The 19,985-nt window shown below is 46.5% G+C and overlaps 1 protein-coding gene across 5 annotated transcripts in view; it reads right to left on the bottom strand.

The window, feature by feature from the left end:
• RFX2 (regulatory factor X2) overlaps window positions 1–9,510 on the bottom strand; it is a 28,057-nt gene extending 18,547 nt beyond the window's left edge. Inside the window, exons 1-5 of one of the 5 annotated variants that reach the window (XM_009950149.2) lie at window positions 9,406–9,510; window positions 6,635–6,724; window positions 5,560–5,639; window positions 4,619–4,883; window positions 267–341 (exon numbers count right to left, since the gene is read on the bottom strand). In XM_009950149.2, coding sequence (XP_009948451.2) covers window positions 267–341; window positions 4,619–4,883; window positions 5,560–5,639; window positions 6,635–6,724; window positions 9,406–9,510 — 615 coding nt within the window. Of the gene's footprint in view, window positions 1–266; window positions 342–4,618; window positions 4,884–5,559; window positions 5,640–6,634; window positions 6,725–8,113; window positions 8,228–9,405 lie in introns of those variants that run through there. The other 4 variants (XM_086477322.1, XM_086477325.1, XM_086477324.1 and 1 more) reach the window with 4 other exon arrangements.
• Window positions 9,511–19,985: the final 10,475 nt, after the last annotated feature.

Raw genomic sequence — 19,985 nt, 5'->3', positions numbered from 1 at the left:
TAGTTGCTAGCAATTTCCATTGCAAGGCAGAGGAAATAAATAAACACAAGGTAGAGGCAGTTACAGAATCCAGAGCATCTCATAAACAAACATTAACACCATGGCACTTCTTGCAGATTCTTGTTTCTTGGGCATGGGCTGCTTTGGGCAGCACAGCTGAATCACAGGCAGCTTTGAGTGGCTCGTCCTGTTGAATACACCAAAGGGCTACAAATAATGCTCCTACCAAAGCAGGAAAAAGGTTGTAAATTCCAACTGTAACTTACATGGCTGTTGAGCAAACTGCTTTTGTGTGATGTAATCCCTTCATTTTTTTGTAGGTTTTCAATCGCCATTTCAAGCTAAAGAAAATGCGCACAGGGAAAAAAAAAAAAAAAAAAAAGGAAAAAAGAAAAAGAAAGGAAATCAGATAGTTAGCAACAGCCAGGATTATTATTTCTTTATTAATATTTGAATGATTAATGCTTTATATCAACAGGCTTGTGAAAAAGAGGCAAACAGATGAGGCACAGCCTTTATGGGATGAAGCTGCAGAGACGTTATTGTATGGCATGCAAACTAACAACACAGCAGGAATCCCTATTGGGATGAGAGAGAGAGACCAGGGGGCTTTTGATCTTCCACTATATGCATCGCCCATTTATAAAAGAGAAGCATTTTTTCTTCTCCTTTCCCCCTCATGCCTCGACCAAAACACCACCAGGCAGATACGCTGCAGCAGGTCAAAGGAGATTTGCAACAGAGAAAGTGCATTTTACCCAGACTTTTCAAGGAAAACTGGAAATAATGACTTTGGTTATTATTACTTCTTAACATTTGGAGAAAAAACTAATGGCAACTAAATAAACCCAGGGGCACAAGGAGGGCTGACACACAGAATGCATAAGCTGGAATGGCTAAGAGCTCTTTGCTACTGAAGAGGACGGCAAAGGGACTCTGAAGGCTGAAGACAGCTTTCAATAAGTGAGCTTCTTCCCGTGAAGCCAGGCTGGCACATCTTGATGCGACTTGTGCTCCCTTCCATTGACCCTGGAGCTTCTGCATGGTGAGGCATTCTGGCCCCTGAAGAACCCCCTTGCTTCCCTCTGTCTAGCTTCTGTTCCACACCCAGCCCAGCTATGGCTGCTGCCCTGTGCCTGGACCCTCTCCTGGACACTTCTTGCCTTCTCCTCGTGGCTATTGGGGCTCCCTTGGCAATCTCTAGCAAACGACTTAGCAGGCGGCTGCTGGTCTCAGATCTCCAAGGTTTTTGCAAGTGAGGAAGGGGGAAAAAACCAACCCAACCCAACCCAACCCACATTAAGGAACAGGCAGTAGCAGAACCTGCTGTTTCTCTCCAATAGATGCTCTCAGAACCCTGTTATTTGTGACTTGTTAGCGCAGGCAGGACAAGGCAGCACATACCAGCCAGTAAAACTTGCAGTCAGCAGCTATCTCTAGCATCTGTCCTCATTTAACATGCATGGTCCTGCACCCATCTGTAGGCACATGCACAAAACATCTGCACCGTGATCTGTCAACGGCCTCCTTCGCACACGACCTAGCTCCCTGTACTCCAGTTTGCACTGACTCATAGAGTGGGGAAGATAAAAGTGGAGATAAAACCAGCCATTTACAAAGCCAAGCTCTGTCAGAAAGGTGGGAGAACAGAACAAATCAGATCTAACTTCTGAGGTAACATTCAACAACCAAAGACACAGTCTGTGCCACAGCCATGTGTGAACGTGACAGTCTGTCCCAGCACCTCCAGCACCCAACCCTCGGTTTCCATCCAACAGTGCCGTCACTATGGCGCTTCTCCAGAAGTAATCACTGAATTTGACAAAGGGTCAGTCTGAGACTATGTGTCAGCGGGGTTTTTTTGAGAAAACTCTCTACTGCACCTTGATGTACCATGAGGAACCAAAGACTGACTGCTGATGCAGCCTTCAGGAAATGAGTCAGTGTCAGAGGGAGACACCGTTTCCTTCCTCTGTTCGAGGAGCAGCACGGTGCCAGTTGAGCAACACCCCTTACGCAAGCACAGGAACCCTGCCTGTCCTTTTGGCGTTTTGCTAAGTGTCCCACACAAACGGACACTGCATCTGTAGAAAAAAAAATAGTACAGGGGAAAGACTCTTAAACAGCCCTGCACGAAGGTGGGGAGCTCTGAGGATCCACTTATGGAAGGTCTCAAGGATTTCCTCTCTTTGTACAGCCTAATTTAAATTAGTAGTTCTTTATTGGCACTGACATTGAATGGGACTGTTTCTTGTGGTGTTTCAGCCCATTTGATGGAGCAGAACATCATTATTCCAGCAGATATGGAAGACAGGTTTCTTGAAATATTTGAAGATTTTATTTTAGTGTACATACAGTCTTTACCAAATATCCCTCAACCTCCTGAGGCAGCTCTTACACCACTGCTAATTCTGAAGTGCTACCTCGTTCCCAGTCTCCTCTGAAGACACTCTCCTTGCTTCTGAAGTCTCAGTGCCGGCTCTGCCTCAAGCATTCAACACCCTCCAAACCCTCTCGCTTCCCCGTTCCTTGCAGCTGCCTCCCACGTTGCCAGGCCCTCACGTTGCTGGCCACTTTGACACCTATCCCCTTCGCACTACACCCCTAAGGCCACAAGCAAACACTACGGCTTCCTTGGCTACATCTGCAGGAGCTTCACTTTTCTTTTCTCTCCACAAAGCTCTTAATCCTGCCCCAAATACATTTTGCCAAAACTGCAGCCTCTCCGGCCTCTTTAACACCAACCTTTCCCATTTTCTGGATAAGCAAGACACTGCAACGACAACCAATGTTCCTACCCATTGATTTGATTTAGGCATTGCTCTCCTTAAGCCTTCCAACTATCTGTCTGCCCATTATTATGTGAAATTCAAAGCAGCTATCATGGCTCTGCTCTGTCGCCCTCCAACTCTGGTCTGTGCTGGAAGAGCGGAAAGACACACATAGACATACCCCTGTACTGTCTTCCATGCACTATTTCACCCTCTTGAGCCCCTCCACAAGAGCCACAGACATTTTGTGTTAAAATATGTTCAGAAAGTTCATTCCTATAAGCAACAAAGTGAATTTTTTTCAGATGCATTTTCATGAAGGTCACTTCCTAAATTTTTTGCTGAACAGCTTTGTCTCATGTGATAAGACAGCTGCAAACTAAATCTGTTCATGGGACATTTCTATCGACACATATTCTACTCAGGCTTTTTACATTGTGCCCATCACCATGGAAATTAAAAAAAAAAAAAGAACACCAAAACCCAAAAACCAAGAGTAATGTTGTGCAGCTTTGCAAGATGCAGTCTCACGCAGGTGACAAGATCAGCAGCTACTTCCTTCAAATTAACAAGCTTGAGCAAAAATCAGAAGATGGTGCAATGCTAGGAACAGTTAAAACACACGCACACACAATTCCCACACCAGAAATGAACCCCAGCTAATCCAGACGCATCTGCCATTTTCTCTTCCACCCAAAGCTAAGGACTTGTCCCCTACTTCTACCTAAGGCAGAGCACATTTACCCCAGGATCAAAGGCAACCTTTCAAGGCACAAAGATTCAAAAAACATGAAGTCTATACTCTAAAACTCTGTGGGAAAAGAAAGCACAACCTAACTGGCCAGATTTTCAAGAGTACTCGGTAGCAAACGGCTCCCGTTTTTCTCCCTGGGTGGTGCTGTTCACACTTTAAAATCCAGCCACATACACTGCATTACACCTACATTTGTAATTATGTTTACATACAATGTATAAACACACACGTAAGTCAGTCTGGAAAGGAAGGTGAGCAGCATCCCACAAAATGAGCTCCAACCCACTCCTGGCAGCAGCTGCTACTAAGGGCTGGTAAATTCTCAGATAAAAGTCCTGGTAGCTTCTAGTTCCAGAAAGACTGGTTTGGGTTAACAGTTGTATCCCCCTGAGCCCCACACAGCTGTACAGCTGTGCTGCCAGCATCCTGGCACCTCGACCGACAGTTGGAGGGACATGACTAAAAAAAAATTAGAGCTTTAAAACATTTGTTTGATCAGTATTATCCCTAAAACACATTTTCTGTAACATATGGCATGGACAGAATACACAATGGTGTAGGAGCTAGATACAAAGACTTTTCGATTACTGTGCGTTTATCATGATCAGCTTGACACATCACATGTGCTAATTATCCACTGTGTTAATAATGGATTTTTCAGGTCTCTTCATAATTAAAAAGATATTTGTGTAGTTCTTTATTTTGGGTAAGCCAAGCCCCCTGTTCAGATGCTATACTTATTACAAAGCATAAATATAGACAATTCTTTTGAATTGGAAAGCCAAAACATTTTGCTCAGGGGAAGAAAAACAAAACCCCTGAGAATTTTCTCTTTATCTCCATGCTGCATAATTTCAGTGATCCACTCAGAAAGTTTGACAAGCCTCTGCCCACCAGCAAGAGAGACATTCCAAACTCCCGTTGAAAAATATCTGTAGTACACCAGTGTCTATTCTCTCCCTTGCATTTGCATGGCATGTTATACAGACATATACACAGTGATAACGATAGGAAGTTTTATTTTCTGAAGGCTTTTCAGTTCCCTCGGAATAATTCCTGGCCCCCGAGCTGCAACATCTGCAGGGCTACATACCGTTGCTGGAGAGGAGCGTGAAGTATGTGACAGAGAATGTCTAGTGTTTTCCATCCCCCCATGAATGAGATAGGCTCCCGAGCCGGAGAGGATCGGACTTCCCCCAATGTCCATGGTGATGCCCACCATGTTGTGAGAGGGAATGGCTGTAGGAGAGGATGCCGCTGTAGTCACCTGAGCTCCACCTCCCTGCGGTTCGAAATAGGACGCTGCGCTGCTGGGGGCGTAAATCTGAGCTTCGGTGTTGTAGGAGTAGGTGGCTCGTCTGTCAAAGGAACAAGAGGGTCAGGAGGTGGAGAGGAGTTTGTGGAGCTGATCTTATGCACAGTAGTTGCCGAAATCTGGACTACCTTTCAAAAAAAAAACCCTCAACTTCGCTGTTGGTGGGATTTGCTTCACTGAAATTGAACCCAGTGCTGTAAAAGTCAGTCCTGACAATGCTAACCAGCCCCATGACAGCCCTGGAGCTAAGGCCCACAGCCACAGCGAGAGCCCGGAGCCCAGGATCACTCTGCAGCCACTGGAGGCATGAGAGCATCCCGGAGGGCAGCAGGGGCGTCAGGCCCCAAGCAGGGGGCACAGCAGACAGGAGGAAGAGGAAACCTAACAAAACCCCCTTCTTCCTCTAGCAGTTATGCTCTGGTTCCTAAAGCCTCCACAATGGGGTGGGCAGAGGAAAATCCCGGACCCTTTTATGTAGCAGGATTCCCCAGAGAACAGTCCCTCCACGAGGATGTCACCTCCTGCGAGGCTGGAGTCTGCCTGAAACTACTCCCGCGCACACAACGTAGCATGTGAAACGGTTGTTCCTCCTCTTCCTCCCTTTAACGTTGGGCAGTGCCAGCAGCAGCGCTGGGGTGGAAGGAGCCTGGGAGGACCGAAGGGCTCAACCCAGCCGGGAGGGGAACGGGGCTCTGCTACAGCCAACAAAAGACTCTTACATGGTTCCATTGGTATAAACAGCTTCTCCTCCTTCCACATACTGGACCTGGGATGGATATACGTGCTGCACGGATTGCACCTGAAACAAGCGTGATAAACTTGAGTTACGGGTAGGTTATTCCCTGGGAACAGCAGGAGAAATTGCGTATTACATCCTTAAACAACTTTCAACCTTACCTTGACATTTAGGCTTTCTTTTTAAAAGAAAAAGAAAACCAAAACAAACAAAACCCCCACATGCTTAGGAATCCCAAAGGGGTTACTTATTTTAAAAGGTCAGATTAAAATAAATAAATAAGTAGTTGCTCCATGAGCAGTGGAAACAATGGAGCTGGGTTTCCTCTGCACACATGTCTCAAGGCTGGTTCTCCGCTGACTAATAAGGGTGAGATCATGCTGCAGCCTTTCCTTCAGAGAAGAGGTTGGCAGTGTCCATCTGCACCCCAGCCCTTTTCATTGGTCTAGGGTGGACGTAGTTGCCCTCTGTCAAGGTTTTTTTTTCCTGAAACTGAGCAACCAAATAAAAAATTGCTAGAGGAAAAAGTCAAGGGAGTCAGACTCACTGTCCACACCGAGCAGCACCACATATGCCCGGTTTCTTAGGAAACAAGGGCTGCAAAAGGCAAAGTTCAGATAAATACAAACACTTGCATGGCTGCCTGTCACCTAACCTCTCTATGAAACCTCATGCAGTCAGTACATTCATTTGTGGAATGAAAAAAAGATCCCAAACACTTTGCCTCAAAAAAAATCTTTACAGAGGAGGACTGCTTTTAAATGGCAATTACAAGCATCCATCAAATCTTCAAATGCATGAAAGACAACTGCCTCAGTAAAGGTTCTTTCTAAACTTCAAAAATCTTTATAAGTTTCTTTCGCCATCAAAGAAAGGAAGAGAGAGATGGAGAAACCTGCTCCCACAGTGATCCCCACTTCTCTAATTGTGCACAACTCTTTAATTAAGAGCACGGATTTTTCTAAGCAGCTATCTGGCACAGTCCCAAATGTCGTGCGGGACGTGGGGTCCTGTTGACACGGGGGTCCCTGCGTGGTGTCTCACCCCAGAGATATTACCTGTTGTGGAACCTGCTGAACTCTGGGAACAGAGATTTGCTGCATCTGCGCTCCTTTGGGAGCGGAGCCTGCTGCTTGGACCAAAACCCTCTGAAAGAAGAAGATACAGTAACATACACTTACTTTCAGTCTGTAACCCAGGTGAGTTAGGTATTCTCTTTCAAACTTTCACGGAAAGCTTGCCTTCTACTCCAGAGGCAGCAGTACCCCTTACTTAGTGTCCCTGTGGTCCCCATCCTTCCAATATAATCTGCACCAGACAGCAGCCTGAACTCGGTACCCCAAACTTGGGAAAAGCTGGATCCACATTTTCATGGATCATCTTTAAGTCTCCACACAAGGAAATAACAGCTAATTGTCGGGAGGAGCTCAACATGAGGTTCAGTCACAGCTAAACAAGAACCACTCCTCACACATTCCCATTTTCCCCCTGTGGCTGCGAAGTTTCTCCTCTCAGGGCTGCTATACCAAATCATACTTTGCCTTCTGCCACAAGAAATCGCACTCTCCAAGGCACCACAGCCCTTACGGTTTCTACCAGCACCAAAGCTCAGATGGTTCTGCATCTCCTTTCCGTGCCACCAAGGGCAGAGAAGCGCTTTGTTGCCTTGCGGTGGCCACTCTGTCCTCTACCTCTTCACTGTCATTTCCACCGTCCCCTTGCTCTTTGCGTTACGCTCAGCATTCAATTTGAGGCTGGACATGCATCTCGTCGAGTGCTCAGCACCTTGCAGATCCAGTAAAACAAGTGTGGGGACGTGGTGGATGGAAAGAAACGATTCAGCGAGGCCCATGGGAACAGAGCCAAGTATCAGTACGGTCTTTTAAACCGATGAGGACCTTCTCCAAGGAGACAGTCATCCTCTGTGGCTTGAGGCTTTAAAAATACCCAGCAGATTGGGCCAACAGAATAACAAGCTGCAAAATAATCCCACACGAATCCTAGAAGAGACCTTGACAATTACTGGCTACCTTATACATACATATTTATGGGTTTTATCCCCCTGACACCCTCCCAACGTGCCCTTTGTAACCAGCCAGAAATTCTGTTCTAGCAGAATTACAGGAATATGATAATCACCCAGATTTCTAGGCAGTCCCTGCATCACCAGTCCCCAGTCTGACCTTCAGCAAGTCTGGATACATTGGTGATCCTGCAGCTGAGCTAGCAGTAAGGCCACCTACAGTTATGCAGCCACCACTTTGTCCGTTTTCTCTCCAAAAGAGGCTGTAACCAGTGCATGATGGGAACATTATAAGCCCTTTTTCAAGTCAGGCCTTGGCAATGCCACCTACACCAAAGTCTCAGCAAGATCCTTTCCTTTCTCCTGCTTTTTACCCTTTCTCTGTCATTATTTTTACCAAATGACACATCTGCTCCTTTGGCACCACTGCCCCGCTCAGCTACTTGTGTAAGTCGTCACTGCCTGTCCGGTTGCTCCTACTATCTTCCAACCAAAAAAATTAATCATCCCCAACCTGTAAGATGAGGCCATCCTGTTCATAAAGCCTTTGCTCACACTGGAAGGTAGACCAGTGATCAACAACACCAAAGGCTTCAGCCTCACAACAGTCACGCTGCCAGTAGTTCATTCCCAGTATTTTTTTTGTCCTGCTGGTGAGAAGGGAAGGCTCTGGATGCTCCTCCTCTTCAGCAATCTTTCACAATCCTCTGGGTCTTCCTTAATCCATGGAGTTTCCCTCAATACTCCGCGTCATGACGACAGCACCAGCAAAGGCTGGATGGGTAATGTCATAATCCAAAGCCGATGGGTTTTCTAAACTTCTTTAACACATTGTCACATCAAATTCACACTGATGACTGATGGTCCCTAAGACACTTGACACTATTGATCGGTGGTATCCACATCACTACAATGCAAACAAGAAACGTCACCCAGAGAAATCGAAGATGGGAAGGCTGAGAGATGACAGCGAGCTGGCCAACACCACACGATGTGAATGTCCGTGTCTCCTGCTGAATCGAATGCTCCTACCAAACGGCAATTTTTAATTGTTCCTTTTCATCAGTATCCAGTGGCAGCTACTTCTGCACACTTGGGAGCTGGAGAAGGGTGTAGCTAAGTTATACCCACCCATCCTTTTATCCCTCCAGCTTCCTGCGACACAAACTTCTTTTGATAGTTCCCCAAAAGGCATAAAAAGGAACCAGTTTTACTTAACCCTTCCTGTTTTGCACTAGGTAGTTTTCATTCACCAGTTGAAGCTATCATTTCTCTCCTTCCAGGAGACCTCCCAAGTGCATCATATTCATGTATATGAATCATAAACCCCCCCTGCCCAATTTAAAATGTCAGGATCCATCTACAAAAGGAAGACACCAGCATGTGGCTCCTCCGCCCTCTCCCTGCAGTAGCACTTCCCCCACCTCTTCTCTGTTGAGCTCGGTACCTTATCCGCAGAGATGCCTTTAAGGACCGTTTCATTTTCTCCTGCTTTTACTGACACACCAAATAACAACAACAGGATATTATACCGAAGCAAACACCAAACTGGCATGAAGTGACCTCCTTGGCCAGCTCAGTTAAAATCTAAACCGCATGTTTTAAAGCTTGTATTTTCCTAGGGCTCACACATGAGATGTCCATGGCCTTTATCCACACAAAGTCCAGAAACAGGCTCTCCCCACCACCTCAACGAGCTGATTAACAATCCTCTCCCTCATATAAAACCCCTGGATTAAAATACATTTGCCAGTAAAGCGGGCCTCTTCTCCATGGAAACGGCATTCCCAGCTGTGCATACGTTACCTGCTGAGACGCTGGCACGGGCTGCACTACAGGAGCTTGGGCTGGTGCAGACGTGTGAAGTGCCACAGAAGCTGCTGAGTCTGATCCACCCTCTGAACTCTGCATGCTCACTGCTGGGGAGAGCACAGGGGAGATCAGCCAGGGAAAGCACAGCTACACACCGCAGCAAACGCCCGAGGAACCCGCATCGAACAGGAACAAAATCCCAGTGGAAGATCCAGGGGAAGTGCTAGGAAGGAAGGTAGCTACCTTCCTACACAGAGGACTCTTTTTAGTCTTGGAGCTAATTTTAATACAGTATTATATTAAGAAAAAAGAAAGTTGCACAATTGTTCCACAGAAAGGAGAGGGAAGGAACAGAAAATGCACTTCTAAATATAACTGAAAAGTAGCATTGGAAAATTATTGTGTCATAGAGAGGATAACTTCAGATCTGGAAGAGTAAGAGCATATTTTAAAAATAATTTTTTCTCCCCCTCTGCCTTATCATGTTTAACTACTGCAAAAATACGATTTTAATCAAATCTAAGTATGTGCCTGGAGTTCAGGTAATGCTTTCATCTGGAAAGTGGGGTGGTCAGTTTGGGTTTAGGACCTGAGCGATAACCAAACATGAACAGCAGCAGAACAGTGACTCACACCCCAAACCACTCCCACAAAGAAACACCTCCACCTTCCTGCTCATGCCCTTGCCCCCCAAATCCCATCAGCCTCACCAAGGTCCCCAAACACAGACACGCCGTCACCCTCCAGTCCCGCCCCCATGCTGCAACCCTACAGAGTCGATGCCCTCATCATCTTCAAGTCACCCGCGTCCCCCTGTCCCAGCGCTCACCCAGCGTTGCTCAGCCACCTCGGGAAGCATCCCAAGGGCCAGGCAGGAACGTCCTGGGGATGGAGAGATGCACGAGAGGAGGGCTGAGTGCCTGCCCTGCAGCACAGGCTCTCCATCCCCCGGGTCATCTCGCTCCCTTACGGCTCTGCCCCGGCATCCTGCATCCCTCTGTCCCCTGCGGGGCACAGGGCACGTTAAAGCCCAGCCACCCAAGGGTCACCAAGGGGTGCTGCGACGGTGCTTCCCGAGAGCAGGCAATGACATTTTGGGGGGTTTTGATGTAATATGGAGGAGTGGGGGGGCCTTTTATTTTCAGTTTCTTGAAAGTTTCTGTTTAAATAACTATTTTAGGAGGGTTTCTGCTGTCACTTCAAAACCAAAAGATTCAGAAATATCCAGGTTTTGGGCAATGTCATTTCCCCTTTCTCAGCCTCGCTGCTGAGCGTAATGTAGCTCCAAATAACAGCATGAAATCTTTTCCGTTTTATTTCCCTGCTCCATCCAATATTTAAACTTTTTCCTCAGCTTTGTGCAAGCTAAGAGGCAAAAGTTAAAATGAGAAACTGAGGGACACTGGACCCTGCTCATTTGATGGCTCTTTGTGGCAAAAAGAAATGCAAGGGGGAGGTGAAGTTACAAAAGTTACCTGTTCATTCTCCTTCAGCCACTGAAAAAAATCCCAAATATTTAGATTCTTCACAAAACAGGCTTTTAAGACTTTTTCCAGTCAGGGCTGACCCCATATTCCCATGCTACCCATTAGCAAATTACAATCACTCTCACAACTTCCCCGAAACCCCACAGTGTGCAAGTAATTTTCTCTTTCACACCATCTTTCTTGCATCCAGGAGAAAGATACAGAACGCACATAGTCACTGCTCCGAATACAGCTACTGGATGAATTTAACAAGCCAGAAAAAAGGCAAAGAAATGTAGTCATTATTTATCACCATCCCTGTCCCTCTGCAGCCCCCAAGTCTGCCCGCAGCAGACATGCACAACCCCACTCCTGCAGCTCCACTATATAAAGGCACCACCTGCTTCTCCCCATCACTCCCTCTCCATGGTTTTTAGCCAAAACCGCTTCGCGAGAAGATACCGGTTGCAATAGCACTGGGGGACCATGAAAACTGTAATTCTCACAGTAAATTAGTGAAATAGCCTCCCGCCTGTTCCAGCCCCAAATTATTTGCAACATTTGGCCAGCACTGTTGGCAAAGTGAGGCAGGTTTACAGAGCTCATGTGAAGATGCTCAGGCAGAAGAGAGGGGTCACTTTCAGCATACGTGTTCTCCTAACTTTTGCAAGAGTGTTTTATTGTCTATCGTTTGTGCCCAGGGCTCCAGTTCACAGCTTTCTAGGGTTTTGTAAGTGGAAAAATACAGCATGGTGAGGTTACAGAAGAAAGGTGGGTAAGTTGCCAAATATATTTTAATGATCTATTTGAGAATGGTTCTGGCAGGGTCAGATCTTGGCACTTCGGGTCTACAGAAAGGTCTCTTTTCAAGTGTGGTTATAATCAGAACAGGACACTCAGAAGAGATGCTATCTCAAAATCATCACCTCCTCATCCGTGCTGAGAAATTTTGTCTTCTGGTTTCCCTCAGTGACCAAAAGAGACCAGAGAGAGGCGGGCAGGGTGGAAGATGACTTGTCTGTTGCCAAAATAAATCATCAACGTTATTTTCAGATTTGTTACAAAACACAGGCTCTGTTAACGATGACAACCAAGCCAGACACAAAGACTCCGATGAAATCTGCAGCCGGTAGTTCCAGACAAGGTAGACAGACACAGAAGTACTGGACCGCCAAGGCACACGTACAAGACTTCTTATTATTTTGTTTATCAGTGAAACATCCTGGATAAAGAATAATTCATTTCCCATTAAAGCCATCCTGTGCTTCCTGCGAACTAGAGAGACAGATACGTGTGCGCCATCTGCTAACATTAATTTGCGCTGATGAAAAGCTGACAAACCGAATTCCTACGCTCTAAGAAACTGTCGCAAGGTGCTACAAAGCTTTGCCGACGTCCTGGGAGCACAGCTACCAAGTGAGCTGGCACCCGAGGCAAGGCTCCAGAGGATGGGTAAAGCAGCTGCTTTCAAGGAGGAGAGGAAACGCGGCATCCGAAGTCTTGCTCTTCCCTCTTCTTGGGAGTGGTGTGTGCAAAGGAACACACACAACTTGTAGCTCCGCAAGGAACATCGGCTGCTGGAGCTCTGCCGTCTGCTTGTGCAGCTCTTTGGCAGTTCTGCCACATCCCGAAAGCTGATGCCCATGAAAGGACTCGCTGCTCTCCTTTGATCTCGTTTTTCACCTCATATAGGGGAGGAAGTTTTGCAGCGCTCTTGATCATCCTCTCCTAACAGAGACTCGGTGGCTCAAAAGCAAGCCCTCTTGTTTCCCAGAGATCCAAGACTTGCTGCCTTCCTCTTAGGTCTGGTCTAAGAAAGAGAGGTTCATCCCAGCCGTGCTTGCTTCCCACTCCGGGCTGGGGGAGAACGCTGTAACTCTCTCGCAGCAGAAGTGACCGACAGAAGCTATTAAAAGGTGTCTCATGTTTTCTGGCAGCCAGTGAAAGCCTGACAGCTCGGCAGCCCCCAAGGTACTGGGGGCTTTGCCCAAACCAAGAAGCTGATCAGTGGTCAACAAAGCCACTGGTGGGTCACAGAGAGGACCAGCATCCAGAGTTGACCTTCTCAGCTCTGGGGCTCCTTACCCGGTTAAGAAGAGCAAAAAAGACAAGTCAGTTATTGGGCCAGGGAACGAGCAGACGGGACCTGACTGCACATAAGGAATAAAATCGCAGTGAGAAGGGCCTGACTCATGACATCAGCACTTCAGGTAGAGACAAGTTTAAATCTCTGGTTGCTCAGCGCGGCCGGCGATGTCCCGTGCAGCACTGTGGAAGGCATTGCAGAAATCTGGATTCCAGGTTGCATCATCACCGAATGAATCGGGCAGATAACCAGGCTGCTGCCTCTGGAAACCTTCTGTTTACACACAGCTATCTCGGTATCCAAGCAAACAGAGGTGACAGGAAAGGAAATACAGAAAAAACTAACAACTTCTGGGTGCTATTTCTGGTTCTGCCACCAGCTTGCTCCATGACCTTGAGCAGGATGCTTCCCCTTCCCCGTGCTTCAACTTTCCCACTCCTAAAAAAGCCACGATACTCCCCTAGGTAAGGTATTTTTTGACTGGTCTCAGAGGGCTGTCAAAGTCTGAATGCATTTGAGAAAGACAAGTAGTAATACGACAAGCCTTGAGGGTTGATAAAAACTCCAGTTGTCACCATTTCATTCATAAGCCACGTCGCCTTCATGTAAATAGCCTTGGCTTTGTTAATCTCTCCTGCCTAAACCAGCTCCGAAATGCTGGGGAAACAGAGATAACAGGAGCATTTAAAAATATTTTCCATAGTCAAATTTGCAGTGAGAGGGGGGAGAAAAGGAGGGGGCAGCAGAAGAATACCACACGGCTTTTTCCTGCGAGTCACCTTCGAGTGCTGAGAAGGGAAAGCAGCAGCATCCTCTGCACCGGTCCCCAAGCTGCCAAAAAGAGCTTGGGAAAGGAGAGGGGCTGATGCAAGTGCCCCCCGGAGTGAGAAGGGTGCCCCTGGGTGCTTGGTCTGTGCTGCAGCCCACAAGCTCTGCCATCCAGCAGATGAGGAAGAGCCGCAAGTATTTTTCCACAGAATGTTTTAATATAAACTATCAGCTCCTGAACACTCAAACAAAAATGTTTCGGAGCTGAACGCCGAGACCTCAAACGTCTAATAACTGCTGCTGATCAGAGCCAGAGCAGGGAGTCTGCCCCAGGGAAATATTTGGTTTATTTTTCTTCGGTGCTCTGATCCTTACTCTGCGGGACACGTAAGCCCGTGGCTAGCTGAGTACCAGCACCCATCCCGGGAGGCTCCGAGGCTTCAAGTAAAAGAGGATTTCAGTCCCTGCCCTCCTCAGGCAGGGTCACCTCAGCTGTAGTTGTGGGCCGACCCACATGGTGTTTTATCCTAGAAGAAAATGTCACCGTTTGAAGTCAATATAACTCTCCCCCATCCTCCCATTTTTGATTTTTAAGAACAGCCTTACATAAATCAGGGGTGGGACTGGCACAGTCTTGGCTCTCGTGGGGTACTTAGGTCTTGTATTTACATATCTTTTATTTTTTACAGTGAAAATGTAAAACGTATTAGCTACCACACAGCAGCAACCAGAGAATGCTTTTTTAAACCCAGACTAATCATACAATCGTGCTTGTGCTGCTTTCAAAATACTAAAATTGTTACTGTTTCAGTGAGTCACTTGCTCATTTGAAGACAAATCATGAACTGTTTTATTTAATTTGCTTTTCAAAGCTTACTTGGTCATTCTTTGATCTTATTTAAATTTTTTCAATTGCTTTATTACATCCTTTTTTCTGTCAGAACTTTTGAAATAGCATATAATACTGGGACATAAATGAGGGAAGTGAAAATGTCTGACGAGTTTTTGGTTGTTGTTTTTAAGAAGAACAGTCAATTATTCCACCTCTGGGACAAAGTTTCTCAGAGCTACTTAGATTTAAGCTTCCCAGTAAACCTTGGTGGGTGTTATTACCTCTACTAGGTAAATAATTCCCTCCATTTGCCACCTGCAAATGGGCTCAACAACTTCTTCTCTAAGAGGCTCTAAATATGGGGCATAAAAATCCACCAGGAAAATGACTGCCTGTAGTACCGGAATCAACAGTAACTCAGATTTTTGATGACTGAAGGACGGATGTACTTCATGGGTTTCCTTCCAAATTAAGCTATAAAGGTGGAAAAAGTTTATTTTTCCAGGTGAACCTGCTATAATTATGCTTGTCTTTTTGTTACTGAGATTCAGTACACCCAACAGCCCGGATGCTCAGCTGCGCACAGTCTGTGCCCCAAGTTTTCTTTCTGTTCAATGCACCTCGGGCTGACCAGGGGGTAAAATAACCCGGGAAACACATTTGGTCACATTTCCATATACAAGTTCATGATACAGCTATGATTTTTTTACAGAAACCTCCTGATAGGTGGTATTTTACTAAAAATAATGGGAAGGTTGTAGTTTGTAATTAAAAAACCGAATTCTTTCTCATCCATAACATTGACCTGCTAGGATCAAAACTCAAATCCAAATTTTTGCTTTTTTTTGGTTGGTTTTGTGCATTTTTTGCATACTTTGAAAGGAAGGCTTACATATGAAAATAGTTACTTGGTTTCTGGAACTTTTATTCAGGTTTAGTTGGCTTGGGGCTTAGATAAATAGGAAAACCAGAACAGCAATAACTGAATTCAGAAGAAATAAAAATGCTATTTAACCACTGCATTCTAGATGGGCTCTAAGTGGTATTTTCTCCCCTGACTACAGAAAAAGGAACTACAGTTGTTACATTTAATAGATTCTCTACTGAGAATCCTCAATGCTCTCGAAAGTGACTGAAAATAACAAAAGGAATGCAGGGAACACTAGATTTTTACTGTCTTTTCTAGCAGATGCACACTATCCATCAACTTTATCCCCCACACTCTACGCCGCATTTATTTTACTAAAGATAACCTTAAATATTTTCCATTTCATTCAACGTTTTTGGCTTGGTCTGTATTTAACAATTTGCCCTGAAAAGGCATTAGTTATGTTTTAACCAGAGCATAGAAAGGAAGTGTTTCATTCTTTGGAAAAAGAAACTTTATTTGATGTAAGTGAAAATGCCATCAAGTGAATTACACCACCTTTGTGCAGAACTAAGGCAAATACTTGTATCAAACCCAGCTTGCCTCCCACCTCCACGTGCATCCTTTATCCCCGCCGCGCATGTCTCCAAAGCATGATATCTCCAAAAAATAACAGGCGTTCCCCTGAAATTCCAATCACGAAAATATTAAATTCTTTTTTCCATTGCCCAAAAAACTCAGAAGCTGGAGGAGCACACGAGCAGGTACTTGCAGATGACCAGCACGTGGCTCTGACTTGAGACCAAGGGCCAAGCATGCCCCCATCTTTGCACCCTCTTTGGAAAAACACGATTCCAGCTCACCCGTCTGTGAAACAAAAAGAAACTCTTTGCTTTCCGATGGCTGAGCCAAAGAGAACCTGCTCTACCAGCATCCACGTTTAGGAGTTATCTTTTCCTTCAGGCCCTACGAGGGACGCTCAGAGAACAATGGCTGCAGCTCCTTGTTGTACAACTGGCACCCACGATGCTCGCTTGACTGAGGAGAGTTACAGGATTTCCTGGGTTTTAACTGCTCTAAAAGCCTTGGAAGAGCCTGCTAGTCTGGCTTTCAGCGGGAGCCAAGAAATGTGGGAGCAGGTTAGGACTGGACAGTGTCTTGGCTCATCAAAACCTTGGCCTCCGCACCAAAACCCCGCATCCCACACCGAGGACAGCCCGTAACGCCTCCAGCCACACGACCACGGAGCCTGGGATGCTGCGGGACGGTGCCCGGCATCCCCGCCAGCAGCAACGAGCACTCGGGTACCGTTGGTGCCCGAGGGCTGGAGAGCATTCGCCTGTCACCCCTCCTAAACCAGCGTCCCCTTCCAGGGGAGGACGGGGGAGAGGTTTGGGCCATCTCTACTCTGAGCAGCACGAACGCGCCCTCGTCCCCATCGCAGCTGAAAGCGAGCGCTTCCAGACTAACAGGAGCTGGCACTCGAGCTGCCTCATCTAAAGAGTGTCCTGAACCGTGTGTCATGACCTTTAGCCTTTTAATGAGTGGTGGTAAGTGGAGGGGATGGAAGGGGGAAGCAAACACGACAAGGAACTTGATAATAAGCTGATTCTGGAGAGGCTGCTTATTGCATTGCTTCAAAACGTTATAAACAGAGAAGGCACCAGAGCCTTCCACTGATTAGGTCAAATTAATTTAAACCAGAAGCAAACACTGCTTGTCTAAGAGCTCTAGTTACCTGGAAACACAGATAAACCCAAAACACGCGTTTCAAGGGCAGCAGGCAGCAGAGCTGGGTTTTTTTTTCAGGAACCTGGTCCTCATGGAAAAATACAAATTTGGAAATGGCTTTTATTAGCAAGTTAATAATATACTGAAATACAAATACACAGTCTTTAATTAGGTTTCATGGAATCGAGTCGAATAATAGATAACACACACACACATAATCGTTGTGTAACAGCAGTCACTGGTCTTTGCTGTTTCTTTAAAAGTAACTTTCAGAGAGGCAGAAGAGAGCAAGGAATGTATCTGTGCTGGCCATATAATTTGCAGTTTCCTTAAGAGCCAGCTGAGACTGACAGTAGAAGCCGTGATGGTTTAATGTTGCTGGCAGCAGCCTGCGGACAAACCCCACGTGCACGGTGCTCAGACCTGAACACAGGCAAAGTAACGTCATGAACCTCCCTCCCCTACAAAAACCTGTCCTCTTGTCTTTCGTGGTTAATAACAGGAACGCTCTCCACGTGTCAAAAGCCAGGACTGATTCCGTCAGACCCGAACTCATCCCTTCTGGTGCTCAGACAGGCAGGGGCCAGCACACAGCCTGTTTATTGCCGTGCTGCACGTCACCCTCAGTCTCCCACAGACTCACCTGCACGAGCCCCAGCTGTCTGTGCTTAAGGAAAAGTCCAACAGCTTCCAGATTTTCAGCCTAGCACAGCTCTGTCAACAAGTGCTTGTTTCTTTCCTATTAACTAGCTAAGTCCTGACTTCAGAAAAGTTCTGTTATAGCGATGGCAAATAATGCCACCAAGAAACAACACCTTGGTACCTGCTGCGCAGTAAGGAACCTTTCCTCTGGAAGGAGGAACTAAAAGTCACACACTACACTGCTTCATGTCCAGGCCCTTCAGATACCAGCTGCAACACACGCAATGGTGCTATATGGCGAAAGAGAGCACAAGTTCTAGGCTCAAATTAATCATTTTCCCATATTTTTAATACGTGCACTGTAGGGTTTCCCAGGGCTGTGATTCAACAGGGGAAATACAGCGTGTCAAGCAAAAATCTGGCACAAAACCATTTCAAAAGTTCCTTTCTAGGACAAATCTTAATATTTCAATTGTCAACCAAACCAGAACATCTGGTTAATTGACCCCTGCGGTCTGTAGCTGTGTTTCTGCATGCTCCCAGGATGATCCCAGGTACCTGGACACAGCTAATCCTCCCCTGACTGGACTGGGCTCCTTTTGGAAGAACTGCAAACCTTGGTACTGGACTGCATTTTCACAAGACCTGCTTTTCTAGCTTGTGCTACGGCAGAAAACTATGGAACATGTCACTTATTTTAAATTAATTCCAAGAGATCAGCTTGGAATTAACTTGAGTGTGAAGTGGGAGATTTGCTGCAGTATTTCATTTAGATGTGGGGTGGCAGCAGCAGCTGTTTCCATCATGCCTATCCAGTGAAGAGCAAATACAGAAGCAACCACTGCCAGCGCAGCCCAGTATATTGCTATTTATTTATATAGCACCATTCACAAGCATTGTGGTGCTTAACAAAGTCAAGCAGAACAAGCCACAAACATAAACTGTGGCTGTTTGGAGAAGAGACAACTTTGTCTCAGATTTTACAGCACCAGCTGAGTCAGTGCTCCGGAGGTGTCCAGGAGAGAATACACCATGGAGTGGACTGAAATGTGGCACGAGGGGATAAACAAGTGGTCATGAGTGTTAGAGGTGGTGTGGGTTTGTTTGAGAAGCCAGAAAGGAGGGTTGGAGCATGAAGAGAAAGAAGAAATGGTCACTTTTCCCTCTGAAAGGCAGGTAGTGTCTGGGTGGGCACAAGGAGGTGCAGGAGGAGGAGGTGCAGGAGGAGGAGGGCTTGTTTGCTCTCTCCTGACATTAAGGGCACGTTTCTTTGTCTCTCTCAAACATCTGCGTGAGCTCTGGCTCCACCACCCTTCCACCAGCACACGAGATGCTCCTCCACGCTGTGCATGTTCACAGGGAGCGTTGCCCGGACCAGGGACTGGTGTTACTGGAGGGGACCCACCACAGAGGTCTGGGCTCTGCTCCTGCACTCCACAGAAAATGGAGTCTTGCCCTTTATGGGATGGTGCCACTCCAAAACATCCTCATGGGGCTGTGCAAACTTTTCTCACGCGAGTTTGAGATTCGCTTGTGGATGGTTCTGCTTCTACACGTGCAATAAAACTGCCCCAAGTTCCAAATCCGCATCGCCAGCGTGCATTTGCAAATGCCCTCATCAGAGCCACGGGCTGGTGTGGGGGGTCTCCAAACTAAACTCACAGTTGTCACCCAGCTGTTCCATCGCAGCACCCAGTGCATGTCTCAGCGAGCAATGGGACAGAAGCAATTGCTTTCCAGACCTGTGCACTGCTACCAGTGAAGAGGGGGAATAAGCTGGGTTTTTTTCCTGTGGAAATTTAAGGTTCACACAGCTATCGGTGACCGGTACTGCGGCCTCCAGGACTAAATAAGATCCCAAACAGAAGACACAAACTACCTAGAGACACGCAATTCCTCCTGGAAAGACAAAGAAACGTGAAGGCTGCTTTAAATGCCCTAGAAATGCAGTTTGGGAATATGTGTTTGAATATTCTGCACTTGGAGAAAGGCACTGCTGTACTTTTGGTGAGGGCAGTAACAGGACAGACTGTGTTCTGGACGAAGATAAAGGCTTGCAACAACTGTGCACTGCTCTCATGGCTTGCATGTTCCCAAAGAAAGAACTGAGCGTTACCCAACTAGAATTAACCGAGTTGTATCTTCTCCCCAGGCAATAAATTCCTGCGGGCACTACTTTTG

This window comes from Leptosomus discolor, chromosome 24, assembly GCF_034619465.1.
Source record: "Leptosomus discolor isolate bLepDis1 chromosome 24, bLepDis1.hap2, whole genome shotgun sequence".
Classification (NCBI taxonomy): domain Eukaryota; kingdom Metazoa; phylum Chordata; class Aves; order Leptosomiformes; family Leptosomidae; genus Leptosomus; species Leptosomus discolor.
The sequence above is the reverse complement of the archived record's forward strand: the minus strand, read 5'-3'. Positions and strand labels throughout refer to the sequence as shown.